At 39.9% G+C, this 15,541-nt stretch overlaps 1 protein-coding gene across 7 annotated transcripts in view; it reads left to right on the forward strand.

The window, feature by feature from the left end:
* The first annotated feature begins 721 nt into the window (after positions 1–721).
* Positions 722–15,541, forward strand: part of TRMT11 (tRNA methyltransferase 11 homolog) — a 46,602-nt gene continuing 31,782 nt past the window's right edge. For 4 of the 7 annotated variants that reach the window (XR_011336976.1, XR_011336975.1, XM_069851830.1 and 1 more), the window contains exons 1-8: positions 722–789; positions 3,863–3,928; positions 4,585–4,658; positions 7,409–7,490; positions 7,586–7,678; positions 8,698–8,832; positions 10,488–10,644; positions 14,800–14,880. Coding sequence is in view for 5 of the 7 variants with exons in the window: in XM_069851830.1 (XP_069707931.1) it covers positions 724–789; positions 3,863–3,928; positions 4,585–4,658; positions 7,409–7,490; positions 7,586–7,678; positions 8,698–8,832; positions 10,488–10,644; positions 14,800–14,880 (754 nt within the window). In the remaining 2 variants the exon portion in view is untranslated. Of the gene's footprint in view, positions 790–3,862; positions 3,929–4,584; positions 4,666–6,100; positions 6,157–7,408; positions 7,491–7,585; positions 7,679–8,697; positions 8,833–10,487; positions 10,645–14,799; positions 14,881–15,541 lie in introns of those variants that run through there. The other 3 variants (XM_069851832.1, XM_069851831.1, XM_069851833.1) reach the window with 3 other exon arrangements.

Raw genomic sequence — 15,541 nt, forward strand, 5'->3', positions numbered from 1 at the left:
TTCCTCGTCAATTGTCAGGACTAAAGCTTCATAGCAAAACTCAGTTTTAATTGCCACAGGAAGAGATAACTGGAGAAGCTGCAGGATGAGGTTATGCAGAAGCATAAACAATGTGTCCTGTGCAGTGCTTAAAGGTCACGAGCAAAATCTTAGCCATCTAGAAAAAAAGCTGTCCAAAAATCAGCACAGAAAATACACAACAGGAGTTCAGTGCTGAGCTGGCCTGCTCCTAATAAAAGGCTTACAAAAATCTGGATAAGCCAAACCTTTCAGCTCAACATAACGGAGAGATCAGGGAGTACAGGATTATAGTTATAAAGTCGAGATGTTAACATAAAACAAAATACAAGCTGCAATACAAAAAATTTCTTCCCCTTTGTATAGTCACATCTCTGCCCCTTTCCCCTTTCCTGGGAATCTGTTTCTTGTCTCTATCTGCTCCCACTGTACATGGCGCTGACCTCCTTCCCATGGAAAAACGAATATGACTCCTTTGGCGTCTGTTAATTGTTAATGTTATTTAATGCTCTGCTCCACTACTGCCTGTGAGGGAAAGTTATCGCTTGGGGAGGGAGAGGTGGGAGGGACCTGTTGGACTCGAAGATGCCCGAGGTCTCCTCCCACCCGGTGTTCCTGCGCCTCTACGCCCCCCGCTGCCCCCGCCCCCCCGCCCCGCGCGCTGATTCGCGGCCGCCGCCCGCAGCGCTCCGCCCCCGCCCCGCCATGGCGGCCCCGGCGCGGCGGTTCCTGCTGCTGCTGGCGCAGGAGCACCTCGAGTTCCGGCTGCCGGTGAGCGGCGCGCGGGGCCGCGCGGCCCCTCCCGCCCCTTCCCCCCCCCCACTCCGGCGTGTCCCTCCGCGCTCCCGAAGGGCCTCGGGGCTGGGAGGACGGGGGGCTCCGGGTGGGAGGTGGGGGCGGGAAGATCTCGGTTATTGGCGGTGGGACGTGGGGGTGGCGGGTTTGAACTGAAAGAGGGAAGGTTTAGACGAGATGCGAGGAAGAAATCCTATTCGCTGAGGGTGGTGCGAGGCTGGGATGGTGGTGAATGTTCCATCCTTGGAAACATCCCCGGGCGGGCGGGACGGGGCTCTGAGCTGATGCCGTTAAAGACCAAACTCAGTTACCAGTCCCGGTTGGATTCTTAAGCAGATGTTGCTTTAGTACATAATACGACACACAGGGAATCGTTTCGCCTAATATGTGTGTCCATTGAGGCTCGTTATAGGGCTTTTATGCTGGTTAAACGCGCATATTTTGTGTGTATCTATATTTCATATTGTGAGAAACACTCATTTACTGATAAAATGTTGAAAAGGACAAAGGCTTTGAAGCAAAGATAATATTTTTGTTTTACAGTTCAGTGCTGAGTTGGATGCCCTTATAAGAAGGGCATAACATCTTACAAAAACAGTGGGTATATATACTAGTTTTAGACAAAGAACCATATAAATCTTCAAAGAGTGCTCATTATTTTTTTGGATAATCCAACCATGCCTGGAGACTCCCTTCAGGTTATCTCCTACAACAGCTGCACCTTACAAGGCCACTGAGCATGTTGATACATTCTCACAGCCCTAAAACAGGCTATTTCTTAGCCTAAGACATCTATATGATGAGATAATTAAACATGCAAACCTGCTGCAGCAAAACTTATCAATTAAGTCTCGCAATATAGATTCCAAGAAACATTGTTTACGTATTCCAGTAAATATTGGTCAAACATGCATAGAACTCATATCACCCACTCTCGAGTGTACATCACGGTTTCTTTGTGTCTTCACAATCCTCTGATGCCCTGTCTTCTTCCTCGCTGTGTCCTCGTGGTGAGCTTAGGTCTGTCCTTGGTTCCTGCTGTAGGAATGTCCTTCCAATCACTTGATTTGTTCCTTGTTTCAGCTAGTAAACAAGCTAAGCTCCTGTTACAATCACATTCCTTCTAACTGCAAGCTGGTGAAGGTTTGATTCTTATTTATTCTTTCCTTCAGAGCGACCTGATGGAGTTGAAGATGTCCCTGCTCGCAGCAGGGGACTGGACTAGATGACCTTCATGGTCTCTTCCGACATTCCGTGTCTTGTTTTGGTGATTTCTTAGTTTGTTTGAGCGGTGTCGCTGCCCCTGACAGTGTGTGGTGTGGGTACCTAAGTGGTTGGTGCTGCCCTGGTGACACGCAAGTTCCTCTCTGCCCTGGGTGCCCCTCTCCAAGCCCTTGGCTGGCATCCTAGTTATGAGCCTCCTCTTTGTCCCACTGGTGGCACTGAGGGCTGCTCCTTTTTGCATCTTGATTGTGGGTTTATTCCCATGCAGTCAAAAGGGTTTGTGCCGTGCTGACAGATGCGGGATCAGAGAGAGGAGACCTACTTTTGCAGTAGGATTGCAGCGTGTCAGGTGTGGGAGCCGATGAGCCCTGCCTCGAGTACAGCAGTCTGCTTCTCATTGATGCATTTATGCCAGTTGATTGCAAAATTTTGGGGTGCAGAGTTTGTTTGCTGTCATTAAATTGGTTTTACTTTATAAAGTCGTACTCATAGAAATCATTAAAACAGAAATTGCAGCTTCTCTGATGCTCCCTGGTGATTTTAGAAGTACTTTGTGAATGTCTAGTTTAGCATATGCTCAGTTTCCCTGTTTATAAGAAAACCCTCTTGTTAGCAAATTTAACTTGTGATAATATTTTTTTCCTGTGGTTACTTACAGAGTTACTACACACTCTCTGCAACCACTTGAAAGGAGGTTGTAGTGAGGTGACTGTTGGTCTCTTATCTCAAATGACAAGGGGTAAGACTAGAAGGCAATGGCCTCGAGTTGCTCCAGGGTTGGTTTGGAATGGAAAGTGTTGTCAAGCAACAGGCTGCTCAGGGAAGTGGTTGATTCATCATCCGTGGAAGTATTTAAGAGACATGTAGATGAGGTGCTTAGGGACATGGTTTAGTGGTGGAGTTGGCAGTGCTAGGCTTATGATTGGACTTGACCTTAAAGGTATTTTTCAATGATTCTGTAGTTCTACGATTTCTTGCAAAGGGGCTGCATGGAAAAAACAAAACCCAGATGTTTGCCTCTCACTTCATTTCAAAAGCCTTTGTAGTGAGTGTTTTTTTTAATTACTAGCTTGTATCTTGAAATTTGCTGTTTTGTGTGTTCAGTTTACGGTCTTTGATATAATTTACTCTGGAAAAGGCACCTACTGAAGAGGTCTGTTGAGATGCCTTTAAAGGAGAGAGATAGCAGAAAAGAGATTGATGCTGAGTGCTGGTCCTGGCTCTGGTTCAGGGTATTACTAGTGAGGCATTGCTTTTACATGAATTGGTCAGGAAAATATTTTAAGAATAGATAGAATAATGTCAGGGGAATATTGTTGTGAGAGTGTAGGACTGAATAGTAAAGATTTCAATGAAAGACAATGTTCAATGGTGGCATTTGATTACTGAAATCTACCTGACGACCTTATTTTGTTGTAGAACTTTTCATAATCTAATCATAGCCTGTTCCTTTGCAACTGAACTCGAAAAGGTAGTCAGCTGCTTTTATAACATGAAAGTCTGATTTTTTTTTTTTGTGTGATTCATGAGCAGTCCACACAAGCTGAATTTATTTGTGACCCTCTGCCCTGTCCCCACAACTGCACTAAGAGAGTTTCACTGTCTTTTCCCAACAGTAAGTTGGTAATAAACAACATTCTTCTGTTGCTGTCTAACATTTTGTTCATAGTACCCATGGAGGTCGTGGTTTGAATTAGAATTTGTAGTATGCTGCTTTTTTTTTTTGCCTTCTTTTTTGCTTTTTTTTTCCTTCCCCTTTTTTTTCTCCTTTCTTTAAAATATCAGTTAATACTCCTAAGGCTTGCTGTTTATATTTTCATTTTAGGAAATAGCATCTTTGCTCTCCCTTTATGGTGGACAATTCAGTGGTGAGCAGGAAATTCGTGTAAATGTACGTATGGACCAAATATTTTACTTGAGTGCATGTATGGTATACAAGTATATTCTTTATAATAACCACATTTATTAAAATACAGTTAGCTGAATAAATTTTTAAGTTTCTTAGGAAAATAAGTTATCTTCCTAATTCTCAGTTGTGTACAAGATGCACAAAATCCGCCTCAGAATGTCTTCATTTAGTAATATGAAAAGAAACAGTGCCATCTGCTGGGAGGCTCTCCTTTCCCTTTCAAAACAGCTGAACCATGACAACATGCAGCAACAGTCTGAATTTGGTGTTTGCCTCTAAATCAATGGGACAGCGTATCTGAAAGAGGGAAACTAGGAAGCTGTATGATTCTGATCTCAGTGCTTAAGTCAGAGAATGTCAATCAGTTTTAGTTACTTGTGTGTAGTGAAGTGTTAGGATTTTTAGAGGGTGAATAACCTGGAGGAGCATGCACAAATAAATAATATTCTAACAAGTTAACAATATGGTGGGAAAATGAAATACTTGCATTCTCTGTACAATTAAAAAATATTTTGTTTTTTATTTTTTTGTCTTCAGCACGCATATTCTGATTTTATAGAACAGAATTGTTTAATTGTGTGATTTGTATGACATCTTCCACCTAGGCATTTGCATCACTTGTCTTCTCTTTCTTTCAGTCTCCATTTTGGATTCTTAATATTTCTTCAGAAGATATGGCAAGGGGACTAATGAAACGGACAGTATGTGCAAAGTAAGAGGTGAAATATATTATAAATGATAACGTAGGCTGTGGAAAACTGTTCTACTATATTGTGGCAAATAATAATTTTGTATGGAATCTTAAACAGTCTCTGATTAGATCTTGAATTTAGGCGGTGTCACTGGAGCTTGTAAGACTGACTACATAGCACACCTGTCCTCCTTAGTGTAGAATCAATACAGCATCTTCAAATGGTGTTTTTCGCTGCAGAGCCAGTACTTCTTGACATTTTAGTTGGCTTGAATAATATTTAATTACTGGCTTGTTTTAAAACCGATATGGAGTTAAAGTTAGAAACGGTAATATGTAAAAACTGAAAATCAAGATTGGAAGAGAAAGGTAGTGGTTCCTCATATCTTCCTCCTAGTGCTGATATCTGAGCCCTCAGCCCAGACCACTGGGGTAGAGGTCCTTGTAGAAAATTCAAGAGCAAAAGAATATGCCAGAGAGTGATTTTTCCAGCTGCTTTTGTTCTCTTTTAGAGGTATCTGAATTATATGCTTTCTGGTGAAGCTTGATAGATACCTTCAGAGATACGGTTCAGGGTGAGAAGCAGCATAGCTGTGGTTTGGCTCTCTGATATACTGAATCTGGAGTGTTTGTGCTGTCCTTTTCAGGGTGGGTTTGGGCATCTCTACAGAGCCTTGCATGGTCCCTCTTGAAAGCTTGTTTTGTCGGGTATTCGGTTTTATCTACAGTGGTTTGGGCTGTCTACTCTTGCCTAAAGAAACCTCACATATACAAAATTGTCCTTATGACAGTGTATTTGCAAGGGGAATAAACTGTACTGCACTTCAAAAAGCAGCCGTAGGTAACTAAGGAAGTAAGACATGACAAAACAGCTTGCTGACGTTCAATATGCCGTGCTCTTTTAACTAATGCATGCTCATTTTGTGTAGAAAGCATTACTGACCCATGATTATTTTTCCTGGTCTGCTTCTGGTTCTGTGGAGATATATTAGTTTTAGAGCAAAATTGCTGAAGCATGTCCCTTGTGCTGCTAATGAATATTAAAAGGTCCGAAGCATTCATTTATCTAAATAAAATCTCCCCAGCACTTTCTGCTTTTATTCCGACACATATGTAAGTGTAAGAAGTAAGAAATCGACCTAAAGGTGTTGTAAGAGCTTCTCCAACAGCTGAATAAAATGCAGAGGTTAATATTGGATTCTCTAGTACAGTCTATACTGTCAGCATTTCCATTGCTCCATCTAGATATAGAGTTTAAATTCTCACAGTAGATGAATCAGATGCTTTAGGAAAAAATTAGGCACTGAAAAATGTACTTTTTGGGGGGGTTAATGCAGGCTAGAAATGTAGTCTTAAGTAACTGATTAAAGAGAGGAGTAATTTAACAAAATGGCTTACCACTGGGCCATGGCATCTGCTATTGTCACTTAGTAAAATGTGATTCTTTCTTATTTTTCTTTGAGTGAGCTAAACCTTTGAACGTTTTGAAGATTTTATTTCAGGAGTCATCTTTGAAAAGGTACCACATGGCTCTGTTAATCTTAAGGCTATGTTTATGGTGTGTCTAACAATGTATGCAGTGACACTAGGATTTCTGTACTAAAAGATTTTTTTCCTTTGATACGGAAAAGGCGCTTGGTTGAAATACTTGAATGCTGGGGGAAAAGTCTGTGGTGCAGTGTTGTGCTTCCACTACAGTAGCATCAATCATCTCATCTTCCAAGGCAATGCATTTCTTAAAGCCAGCAATATGGGAACAGTATTGCCTTCTACTCTGCTGTCGTGAGACCTCACCTGGAGTATTGCATTCAGTTCTGGAGTCCTCAGTTCAGGAAGTACACGATTTGGTTAGAGTGAGTCCAGAGGAGAGCCATGAAGATGATCAGTGCGCTGGAGCACCTCCTATATAAGGACAGCCTTACAGTACTTAAAGGGAGCTTACAGGAAAACTGGCAACGAGTTCTTTATCAGGGATTGCAGTGATAGGACGAGGGGTAATGGTTTTAAGCTGAAAGAAGTTGGATTTAGACTTGATATTAGGAAGAATTTTTTTCTTGTTATGGTGGTGAACAGAACAGGTTGCGCAGAGAAGTCACGGATGCTTCATCCCTGGAGGTGTTCAAGGCCAGGTTGGATGAGGCTTTGGGTAACCAGATCTAGCAGAAGGTGTCCTTGCCTATAGCAAGGGGGTTGGAACTGGATGATCTTTAAGGTCTATTCCAACCCAAAGCATTCTATGTTTCTAAGAAAGCATGGTGTTTAAACATCTGAAAATATCAGACATTATAACAACTTCTTAAAATGGGGCAGAACCTCTGATGTTACCATTATATGTAGGATGTTGCAGTTTTCACAGTTCATTTTACTCCAGGGCAGCGTGCATAATTTGGCAGTCTTCACCTTTGTTAGCCCAATCTGTACTTACCCCATCAAATTGATAGGTACAAATGAATTTTATCTCATTTTTTAGTGTCACTGTGTGCCAGGAAAAGGTCTTGCGATATCCAAGGGTACAAAGACTGGAATTTACCTTTTAGTATATGTTACCAAACCAAAAACTTCATCAAAATAGCGGTTTAGGTTTAAAGTAAGTGTGTCTATGTTAAAAAAACCCAAACCTTTAAGCTTGTGTGAAGAGTTAAATAATGCAGTTCAGTACTCCATGAAGCAACACCTTTCAATATTGGCCATGGGGTTAAAAGAAGGAGGTAGCTACAAGGCATTTTTTTTTCCCCTCTGTGACTGCAATCTAAAAAACTTCGTAATTTCAGGTCTGTATTTGAACTGTGGGGTCATGGAAGGTCTGAAGGGGAGCTCTATGCATCTCTGAAGAACTATCCAGTGGATAAGATGGTATGCATGTGAACAATCTGTATAATATGGTTCCTTAACCACACTGAGTAGCGCTGCAGTTGTACTAATGAAAACATCTTTGCCTTTTTTTTCAGTTTCCATATCTACAGTCAGATTCTACTTACAAAATACGAATACACACATTTAATAAAACACTGACCCAGGCGCAGAAGATACAAAAGATAGATGTAAGTAAATGTTTAAGAAAACTTTGACGTATGATTTAATCTATTCATGTTGTTCTTTCTCCATGTTATCAGTGTTGTCTGGAGTGTATTTAGGTTTGGGTTTCTTGAAGATCTTAGAGCAGTTTATAGCTTATGCCTTACCAGCACATCTCTAAATGAGATCTTTGTGTCTGTACTAATGACATTCTCCTCAAAATTCATTACTTTGTTGTTTTTTTTTCTTTTGTGAACAGGCCATGTAAGGCAAAGACAAACAAATATCACTGATGATTTCAGCCCCGTGTGCTGGGGAGACTGAAGCTTGTTGCCCAAAATTGTGAGATTCAAATGGTTAGGTGATAGGTTTTTAGAAAATCTGTTGTTTGATCTCCATAGTACGTGTATATTTTTTACAGAATGTGGAATAAGCCATTTCAGTGACTTCAGTTGCAAGCTGCGGATTATGTGCTGATTTCCTGTTCTGTCCTTGTGCTCTTGTCTGCACTTGTGCTTTCCTCGTAACTGCATCAGTGTTTTAATTAGGAAATCTTCCTAAATTACTGTTAATTTTTGCTTTACTAAGTTCTATTTTAGAAGCTATTTTTTCTATTTACTTTATTTACAGAGACTAAAATTATCTGTATTAATAGTAGTTACCCTTTCCTGTCTATTCAGTTTAATAATGCCGAATATGTAAATTGGTGTAGCTGCACGTCACTGAAATCTTAAGTCCTGTTGTTCATTATCAGTGTTGTTTTTATAACTTCAGAATTGCATAATTAATATGCACAGTTCATTTCCTCTGAAGTTGGGTTCTCTTCAGTTAATAAAGAATGTTATGGTCTCTGATTTCTAATCCTTAATAATTTATTTTGAGCATGGAAAGGCATTTCAGAAATCCAGAAAAAACTGAGAATGTAGTTTTAGTACTAATCTGTCATTTCTCACAAATGGAATTGCGTTTTGATTTTTTTTTGAGATGTGTATTTAAAAAATTGCACATTGTTTTCTTTTTGTCTCTGTTTGTCTTTATTGTATAGGCCCTTGAATTTCTGCCATTCAAAGGAAAAGTAAATTTAAAGAATCCAGAACACGTCTTCTGGATTTTGGAAGATTATGGTATGGACCCTAATAATGTTCCAGAAGAGCCTTTTCATCTTTATTTTGGTAGATGGGTGCGTGAGTATGCTTGCTTCAGTTCTTATGAACTTGTATTTTCAATTACTTGTGTTCTTCAATTGAAGCATAAAAAAGATTATGTTGAGTTTTCAGTGGAAGCAGGCAGTATTACTGTAACTGAATCTGTCACTTCATGACACAATGATGCAAGCCTTGAAAGTCTGTATTGTGACTAGGAAAAAACCACGTTAATTGAGCGATTTAGAGGTGGGAAAAATTGAAGTTTGTATCTGGGAACATACCTGGTCTTGCCCTACACTGAGAGCACTCAACACAGCAATGAGTCTCCGCACAGCTACAGTGGTGTATTAGGTTATTGTGGGCTCAGGTGGAGCTAAGAGCACCAGCAGCTTGTTTCACATAGGAAGAAAGGTTTACAGGAACTATAGATGGTTTGCAGCCCCACTGAGTTGTATCAGACCTGGTGGGGCATTCGGTGCTTCAAGTGGTCCCGACAGGCTGCTCTACAGAAAGGTACAGACTGATCCTGGAGGCTTTGCACATCAGCAGGTTTAGCCTTCAGGTCGGTGCCTGCCTGAGGGGCCACTGACAGTGCAGTGCTGTACAGTAGGAACCATGCTTAAAAACTGTCTAGATGACATTAGAGGTCCTTACTAAGAACGTTCTTGCCTGTTGGATGTGCGCTCTCCAGACCTGCTGCATTTTTAGGCTATCCAGAGGAAATCTGGTCTGGTCTTTTATGTCTTGTGAGGAAAAAGTGGATCCCCAGATGTATTTCAGAATGTCACCAGCCAGTGATGGCAATATGTGCTTGCAGTGTCCTTAGTCAAGGGCAGTTGGAAGGAAGGAGAACCAGTGCTGAGGTTGTACAGCTATGGTCAAGGAGTGTGTACTGAGAAGCTGGAGGTCCAAGTGGCACATGTGAATATTCTCCATGCCTGTGGTTAATGTGAAAGCACCCTGGGTTGTGGCAATACTGCAAAACATTGCTGCTGTTTTCCCATCTGTGGTGGATTCCTGGAGTGTTTAAAAATGAGTAAACCAACCTGACAAAACAGGCAAGTGTATTTTGTTTATCAAGGAAGACTGACGTTGACTGGAAGTGGGGAATATTGGTGGAAGAGCTTTTGAATATGTTTCCTTCCAGACTGCTTTGGCCCTTTTCAATATATTTTATGAGCCTGGTGTAAAAATGTTAGCATTTGGTCTTTGTTTTTCCAGTAAATTCTGATTTGTCAATGCTAGCCTCAATTTAGATTTCGAGTGTGACAGAAAAGCCAGTGAAGATGGAAATTCTGTATGACTTTAAGCACGTGTGTGTGTATGTAGCATGCATTTCTACTCCTCATCATTTTGAAATTCTTTTAACTCTGAATTGCCAGGAATTGTTTTTCTGATACCTAGAATAATAGGGAAGTTGCTCATATTCCTATTTCTTCAGAAGAATTTTCCCTCTAAATTGTTTGTATATTTTTGACCTGCATCTTGAGGAGTTAATTTAGGTGTTGAACTAAGATATCTGTTGCTTGGAAAGAAGCCTGTCATATTTTCAGGCAGCAGAAAATAAGATGATGTGTTATGAAATGAAGATTTACCTGTTTGTTGGATGGTGTAACTTAAGCAAGTCCATTAGTCTGTCTGCTTGTATCTTGGATCTAAGGCCTGACAGTGGTTTATAATGTTTCAACAGATTGCAGATGGCCAAAGAGAACTTATTGAGTCCTACAGTGTAAAAAAGAGACACTTCATTGGAAATACAAGCATGGATGCCTGCCTGTCTTTCATCATGGCAAACCATGGGAGAGTAAAACCCAATGATATTGTGTATGATCCGTTTGTTGGAACAGGTATGTTACTTTTTTTCCACCGGTGGGGAAAAACTGGGAGATTGTTTTGCTGCTCACACTGTAGAATCATAGAACGGTTTGGATTAGAAGGGACCATGAAGGTCATCTAGTCCAAGCCCCCTGCAATGCACACACTCCTACCAGACACAGTGGCTTCCTGTATTAGACTGATAATCAAGATGATACCAAAAGCAAAATGGTGATTATAAAAGGAACCCTCTGTTAACTTAAAAGGGATTTTGGGAGAAGGAGACCAACTTCAGAAGGTGCAAACAGTTAATTTTGCACTTCTAACAAGATCATCTTCACTGTTTTATTTTATATAACATGGCTGAAACGAAGAGGTCATGCGTGTCGTGGACTGGTTAAGCTGGGATTTGGTTAGAGAGCTCCCAGCACCCACTTCCAGAATGTTACAAGCAGCATTATTTTTGGAGGTGGCTGTTCAGAGGAGTACTGAGGGCATTTCTGGTCTGGTAACAGCATCGATAGTTAGGTCATGGCATTCAATAGCGATTATTTTTTGTACCATCACGTCTTGTGTCCGGGATAGTGTTCTTCACACCATGTTCGCCCTCAGCTGAATTTTTCTTAGTTAGGCCAGGAGGGGGAGCTTTTATTCCATATAATACTGTGTATGGCTTAGAAGTACTTTTTACCTAAGCGAAACTCAGCTGTTTTGTAGATGAAAGAGAAGCCCTGTTGTGTCAAGTTGTGCCGTTTAATCATACAAGAGTATATTGTGTTAAGCTACCAATAGTAGTTTCTTCAAACGCGTAACAAAGGCTGTGTTTCTAACCTGGATTTTGCTAAACTTTGATTAAGAAGACGACATGTGAGGTGCATAAAATTAAAAATGCTTACATTAATGAGAGGATGAAGAGAATTCACTGCAGAGAAGTTAGAGACAAAGAATAAAACAACACAGGGTCACTAGTAGGACAAATTCTCATTGGTATGTGGCTTTTCCGTGCCATAGAAACCAGATCAGTGTTATAATATTTTCAGGAACACAAGGCTTCAGTGCACTGTATCACTGTGCCTTAAATTTTTGTTCATATGTGACCTGATTTTTATGTGCATGCCATGAAATTCCCTCTTCCTCCTTGTGCTTGTGTTCCTTGTGCAGATGGGTAGTAATGTTTGAAATGTTGAAGAAATTCCTCTGCTTCATTTCTAAGCAGTTTGCTTAATTTCAGTGTCTATGGTTTTGTGTCTTTTTTTTTTTACAAAAATCTGCTAAACCTAAATCACAAAAAAGATTCTCTGAGAGCATTAATTCTCTTGGGAGTGAAAACTGAACAAAAAAATAAAGCAAGTGTAAAGTTAGAGGATGAAAAATCGCATAGAAGTGTGGAGGCTATAGAAATTCAAGATAAAATGTTAAGTCCTGTTTCAGTTCAAAAGGTAACATATACAAACTTCTTTCCAAATTGCCTAATGATTTTAATTGTGGTTTTTGTGGTTTTATTGCACTGGACATCTGTTATGCATAGATATCAGACTAAAGGTACACAGGGACACTGGAGGTGCTGGGTGACACACCATTTGCCAGTGAAGTGCATTTATGAGTAAACAACTAAGTGGTGGCTTTTGTGCTTGCTTTTGGTGAGTAAACCCCAGGAATTTCCATAGTCTCTTAAGTTCTTTTAGAGGATTTTCAAGATCGTCAGCGCAACAGTGCCCTGCCACTGCAGTTCTGAGAGGTGGTTGAGAGTGATGCAGTGAGTTTGAGCTGATGGATTTTGAAAGAACATACGTTCTAGATTTGAGGGGTGTTTTGAAAAAGCTGCAGTTCAGATTTCTTCATTGGTGCAACTTTAATACCTGCCTTGGTTTCTTCTTGTTTTTTATGCTGAAAGGGCAAATAGTGCCAAACTAGAACGACCTGGCAAAATGGTGCTTGCTTGTTGGAAAAAAACAGTTTTTGCTGGATGAACTACATGTCTTCAACATTAGTGTAGGAGTAGACAGTTGGAATTTATCCTTAAAATAAAAAGTGCTTTTGACCAGGCTGGTTTTGGAGTCTTGATTCCCTGTTGTAAAACGGAATTGGAATGGCCAGGATTATTTTTGAGCTGTAAAATGTAACTTCCATAAACTCTTTAGTTATTCTTTCCTTAGTGTTGGGCAGAAGGAATCTTGGAGGTTTCTGGAAGAATAAGTCAAGTTTTTCACCTGAATAATTTTTACTTCTGCCTAGACAACCTACTCCGATTTTCACAATGAAATAATTGTTTGTACCTTGTGAAGATGTTTGTCCCTAGTTTTCCCTTGGTCAACCTGTGATACTGCATAATGACATGAAGTTTTTCTTTGACCTCTGGAGGATGGTGGTATGACTGGACTCTCATCTGTGATGCAGAAGGGGAGAAATAGTATTGGACTGAAAGGCATGAAGTTCTGTGCCGTCATCATTCTGCTTATAGTCATGAGGGGATACAATGATCCTCTGATTAACCTTTTACGTATGTCTGATACAGTAGGTCAAAGGGCTGGCCGTATTAAAGTATTCATACACCTTCTGTGTGAACACAATTAAATTAGCACCAGCTGAGATTTATTAAAAGCTGTAAGAAAGCTGTAAGTTCATGTTTTCCTAACTTCCCCCCCCCTCCCCGTAATTAAAAACATTCTTAGATGGGCAAAGTACTTTCTTCTTACTTTTTTTATAGGACTGGGTGGTATGCTATGCTTGGGGTCAGGGCTAGCTAAATTTGTCTTGACCCTCTGGAGGTACTGCCCATCTGTTCTGAGGGATTGCAGCCAAGAAGGGAAATGGGTGACTCCTCTGGGGTGAGTAACCTTGCTTTTCCCTGATCCATTTCACAAAAAAAAGAGGATTTTTTTTTTTTCTCCCTCGCCATTAGTTTTAGTAGAGTTCATAGGGTGTAGGAGTTTTCTGATGTCCTGAGATGGGATATTTAGCCGGTGCATGCAGTACATGCTGTGGATTTCTTCGTGCTGAGTGGGTTGCAAGAGTCAATGCAGCCACTCAAGATGCTCCTCTCAGTGTTGCTGGTGAATGGGAGAATCAGTGTCACCCACACAGCCAGCTTGCGCATTGTTCCCTGCGCCGATCAGCTCTTCATCCTGCAGTAATCATCCACTTTAATTTGGCAGATCTGTTTGTAAGCAGTTGACATCAGCAGTGTGGGGTTCACAGACTCCTCAGTCACTCTTCCCTTTTAAACCATTCTGTTAGCAATATACGTCCTTACGAATAACTCATCAACACGCTTGTGGGATAATCTGCTCTCTATCCCTTTTTTCATTCAGAAGCAGTTAAAGAGATGTCATTTGCTCTTTTCTGTGGGCTATTCAACCATTGCCCAGTTTCAAGAGGGAATTACACATGCTTTTTTTGATTTTTTTATTTTTATTTATTTAGGAAAGCAGATCACAATAGTAATGATAAAAAAAAAATGTGTTTTATTGCAGGATGAGTATGCTAATAAATGGACTGACAAATCAGGTAGCATACTCATAGAAAAAAAAACCAAACCAAAAATGCATCTCTGTGTAACTTTCAAGCTCCAAAACAATTACAGAAGCTTATTTTGATATTGCTATTTACATTGGAGACATTTACAAGGTGCTTGACCATTGCTTCTTACTTGAGGAATGACCACATCATACAAGTTTGATTTTGGACACAGTTAACAAGGCTGACTTTCAGAACAGAAATGGTAGAATTGTTTGATGATGCTTCTTCACATTATTTGCCAACAGTTTGAAATTCTGCTTGCAGAGTAAAATCAAAAGTTCTGGTTCATGTAATAATTAAAGGATCTTACTGCCTTGAAATATGGAAAACCATAAACGCTCCCAAGAACAGTGTCTAGAGATAAGGAGTGGCATAGATTATAGCAAGATAAGGTATAGCAAGATGAAGAAGATCAAGTATAGCATACAAGGGACTTAGTATTATTATCTCTAATTATAGTTGCATAGTGATTCTAACTGGTTGGTAGTTTTAATTATTTTTTTGTTTTTTCTTTCCTTTTTTATTTTTTTTTCCCTATTTGCTTGAGTCTAGCTTTGGGTCTGATGTGCTGCTGGTGTTCCTGAGCAAGATATTCTAATGCACATAATATCTCTGAATATATGACAGCAGTACAGCAGTTTGTTTTTCCCCTTTTCTCCCCTTTACAGGTGGCCTGCTTATCTCTTCAGCACACTTTGGCGCATATGTGTGTGGTTCTGATATAGACTACAACACAATCCATGGATTAGGTATGTTACATGTTTCTAAACTGCTGAAATCTTACTCTATGGAATTTAAGCATACTGATGATAGTAGATGATACTTAATGGGTTTTAAAACAACATTAATCCTCACAGGATTTATTTGGTCATGCTGATTTTTATTGACCAATTTTTGTGTATCCTAGCTAAACTATTCTCTTAATTTTTAAGCAGGAAATATAATAAGAGGAATAATGAAAACCAATGAAGAGTTCTGGATAATAATTACCACAGCTGTATGCTTTCTTAGCTTGTGCTGCAGGAAGCTTCTTGTAACCTGACCCAGGAAGTCTAATCCCATTCTTATTCCTCTGAAAAACTGCAGTGCAAATTATCTGACTTACTGGACAGGGATTATGACTGATAGTGAGAACATCTTACAAACCAATATTTTTATAAATGTGTTCTGTGATGCTCTGTGCAGATGCTGCAGCAGAACTTTTCACATGTGTTTTTATTTTTTCTTGCTGCTTGTGAAGTTTATTGCAAATATTTGTGCCAGTGAGTAGTATAAGGCATGAGATAAATTGTTGTTCTGTATGTGACATTTAATTATTTTCCTTTAAAATGAGTGGTAGAATATATGAATGATTTGTCTTTAAAATGTTTCATTAAGTGTGCTTTTTTTTCTGTTCCATGCCTCACCCTC

Source organism: Phaenicophaeus curvirostris, chromosome 2 (assembly GCF_032191515.1).
Source record: "Phaenicophaeus curvirostris isolate KB17595 chromosome 2, BPBGC_Pcur_1.0, whole genome shotgun sequence".
NCBI classification, from domain to species: domain Eukaryota; kingdom Metazoa; phylum Chordata; class Aves; order Cuculiformes; family Cuculidae; genus Phaenicophaeus; species Phaenicophaeus curvirostris.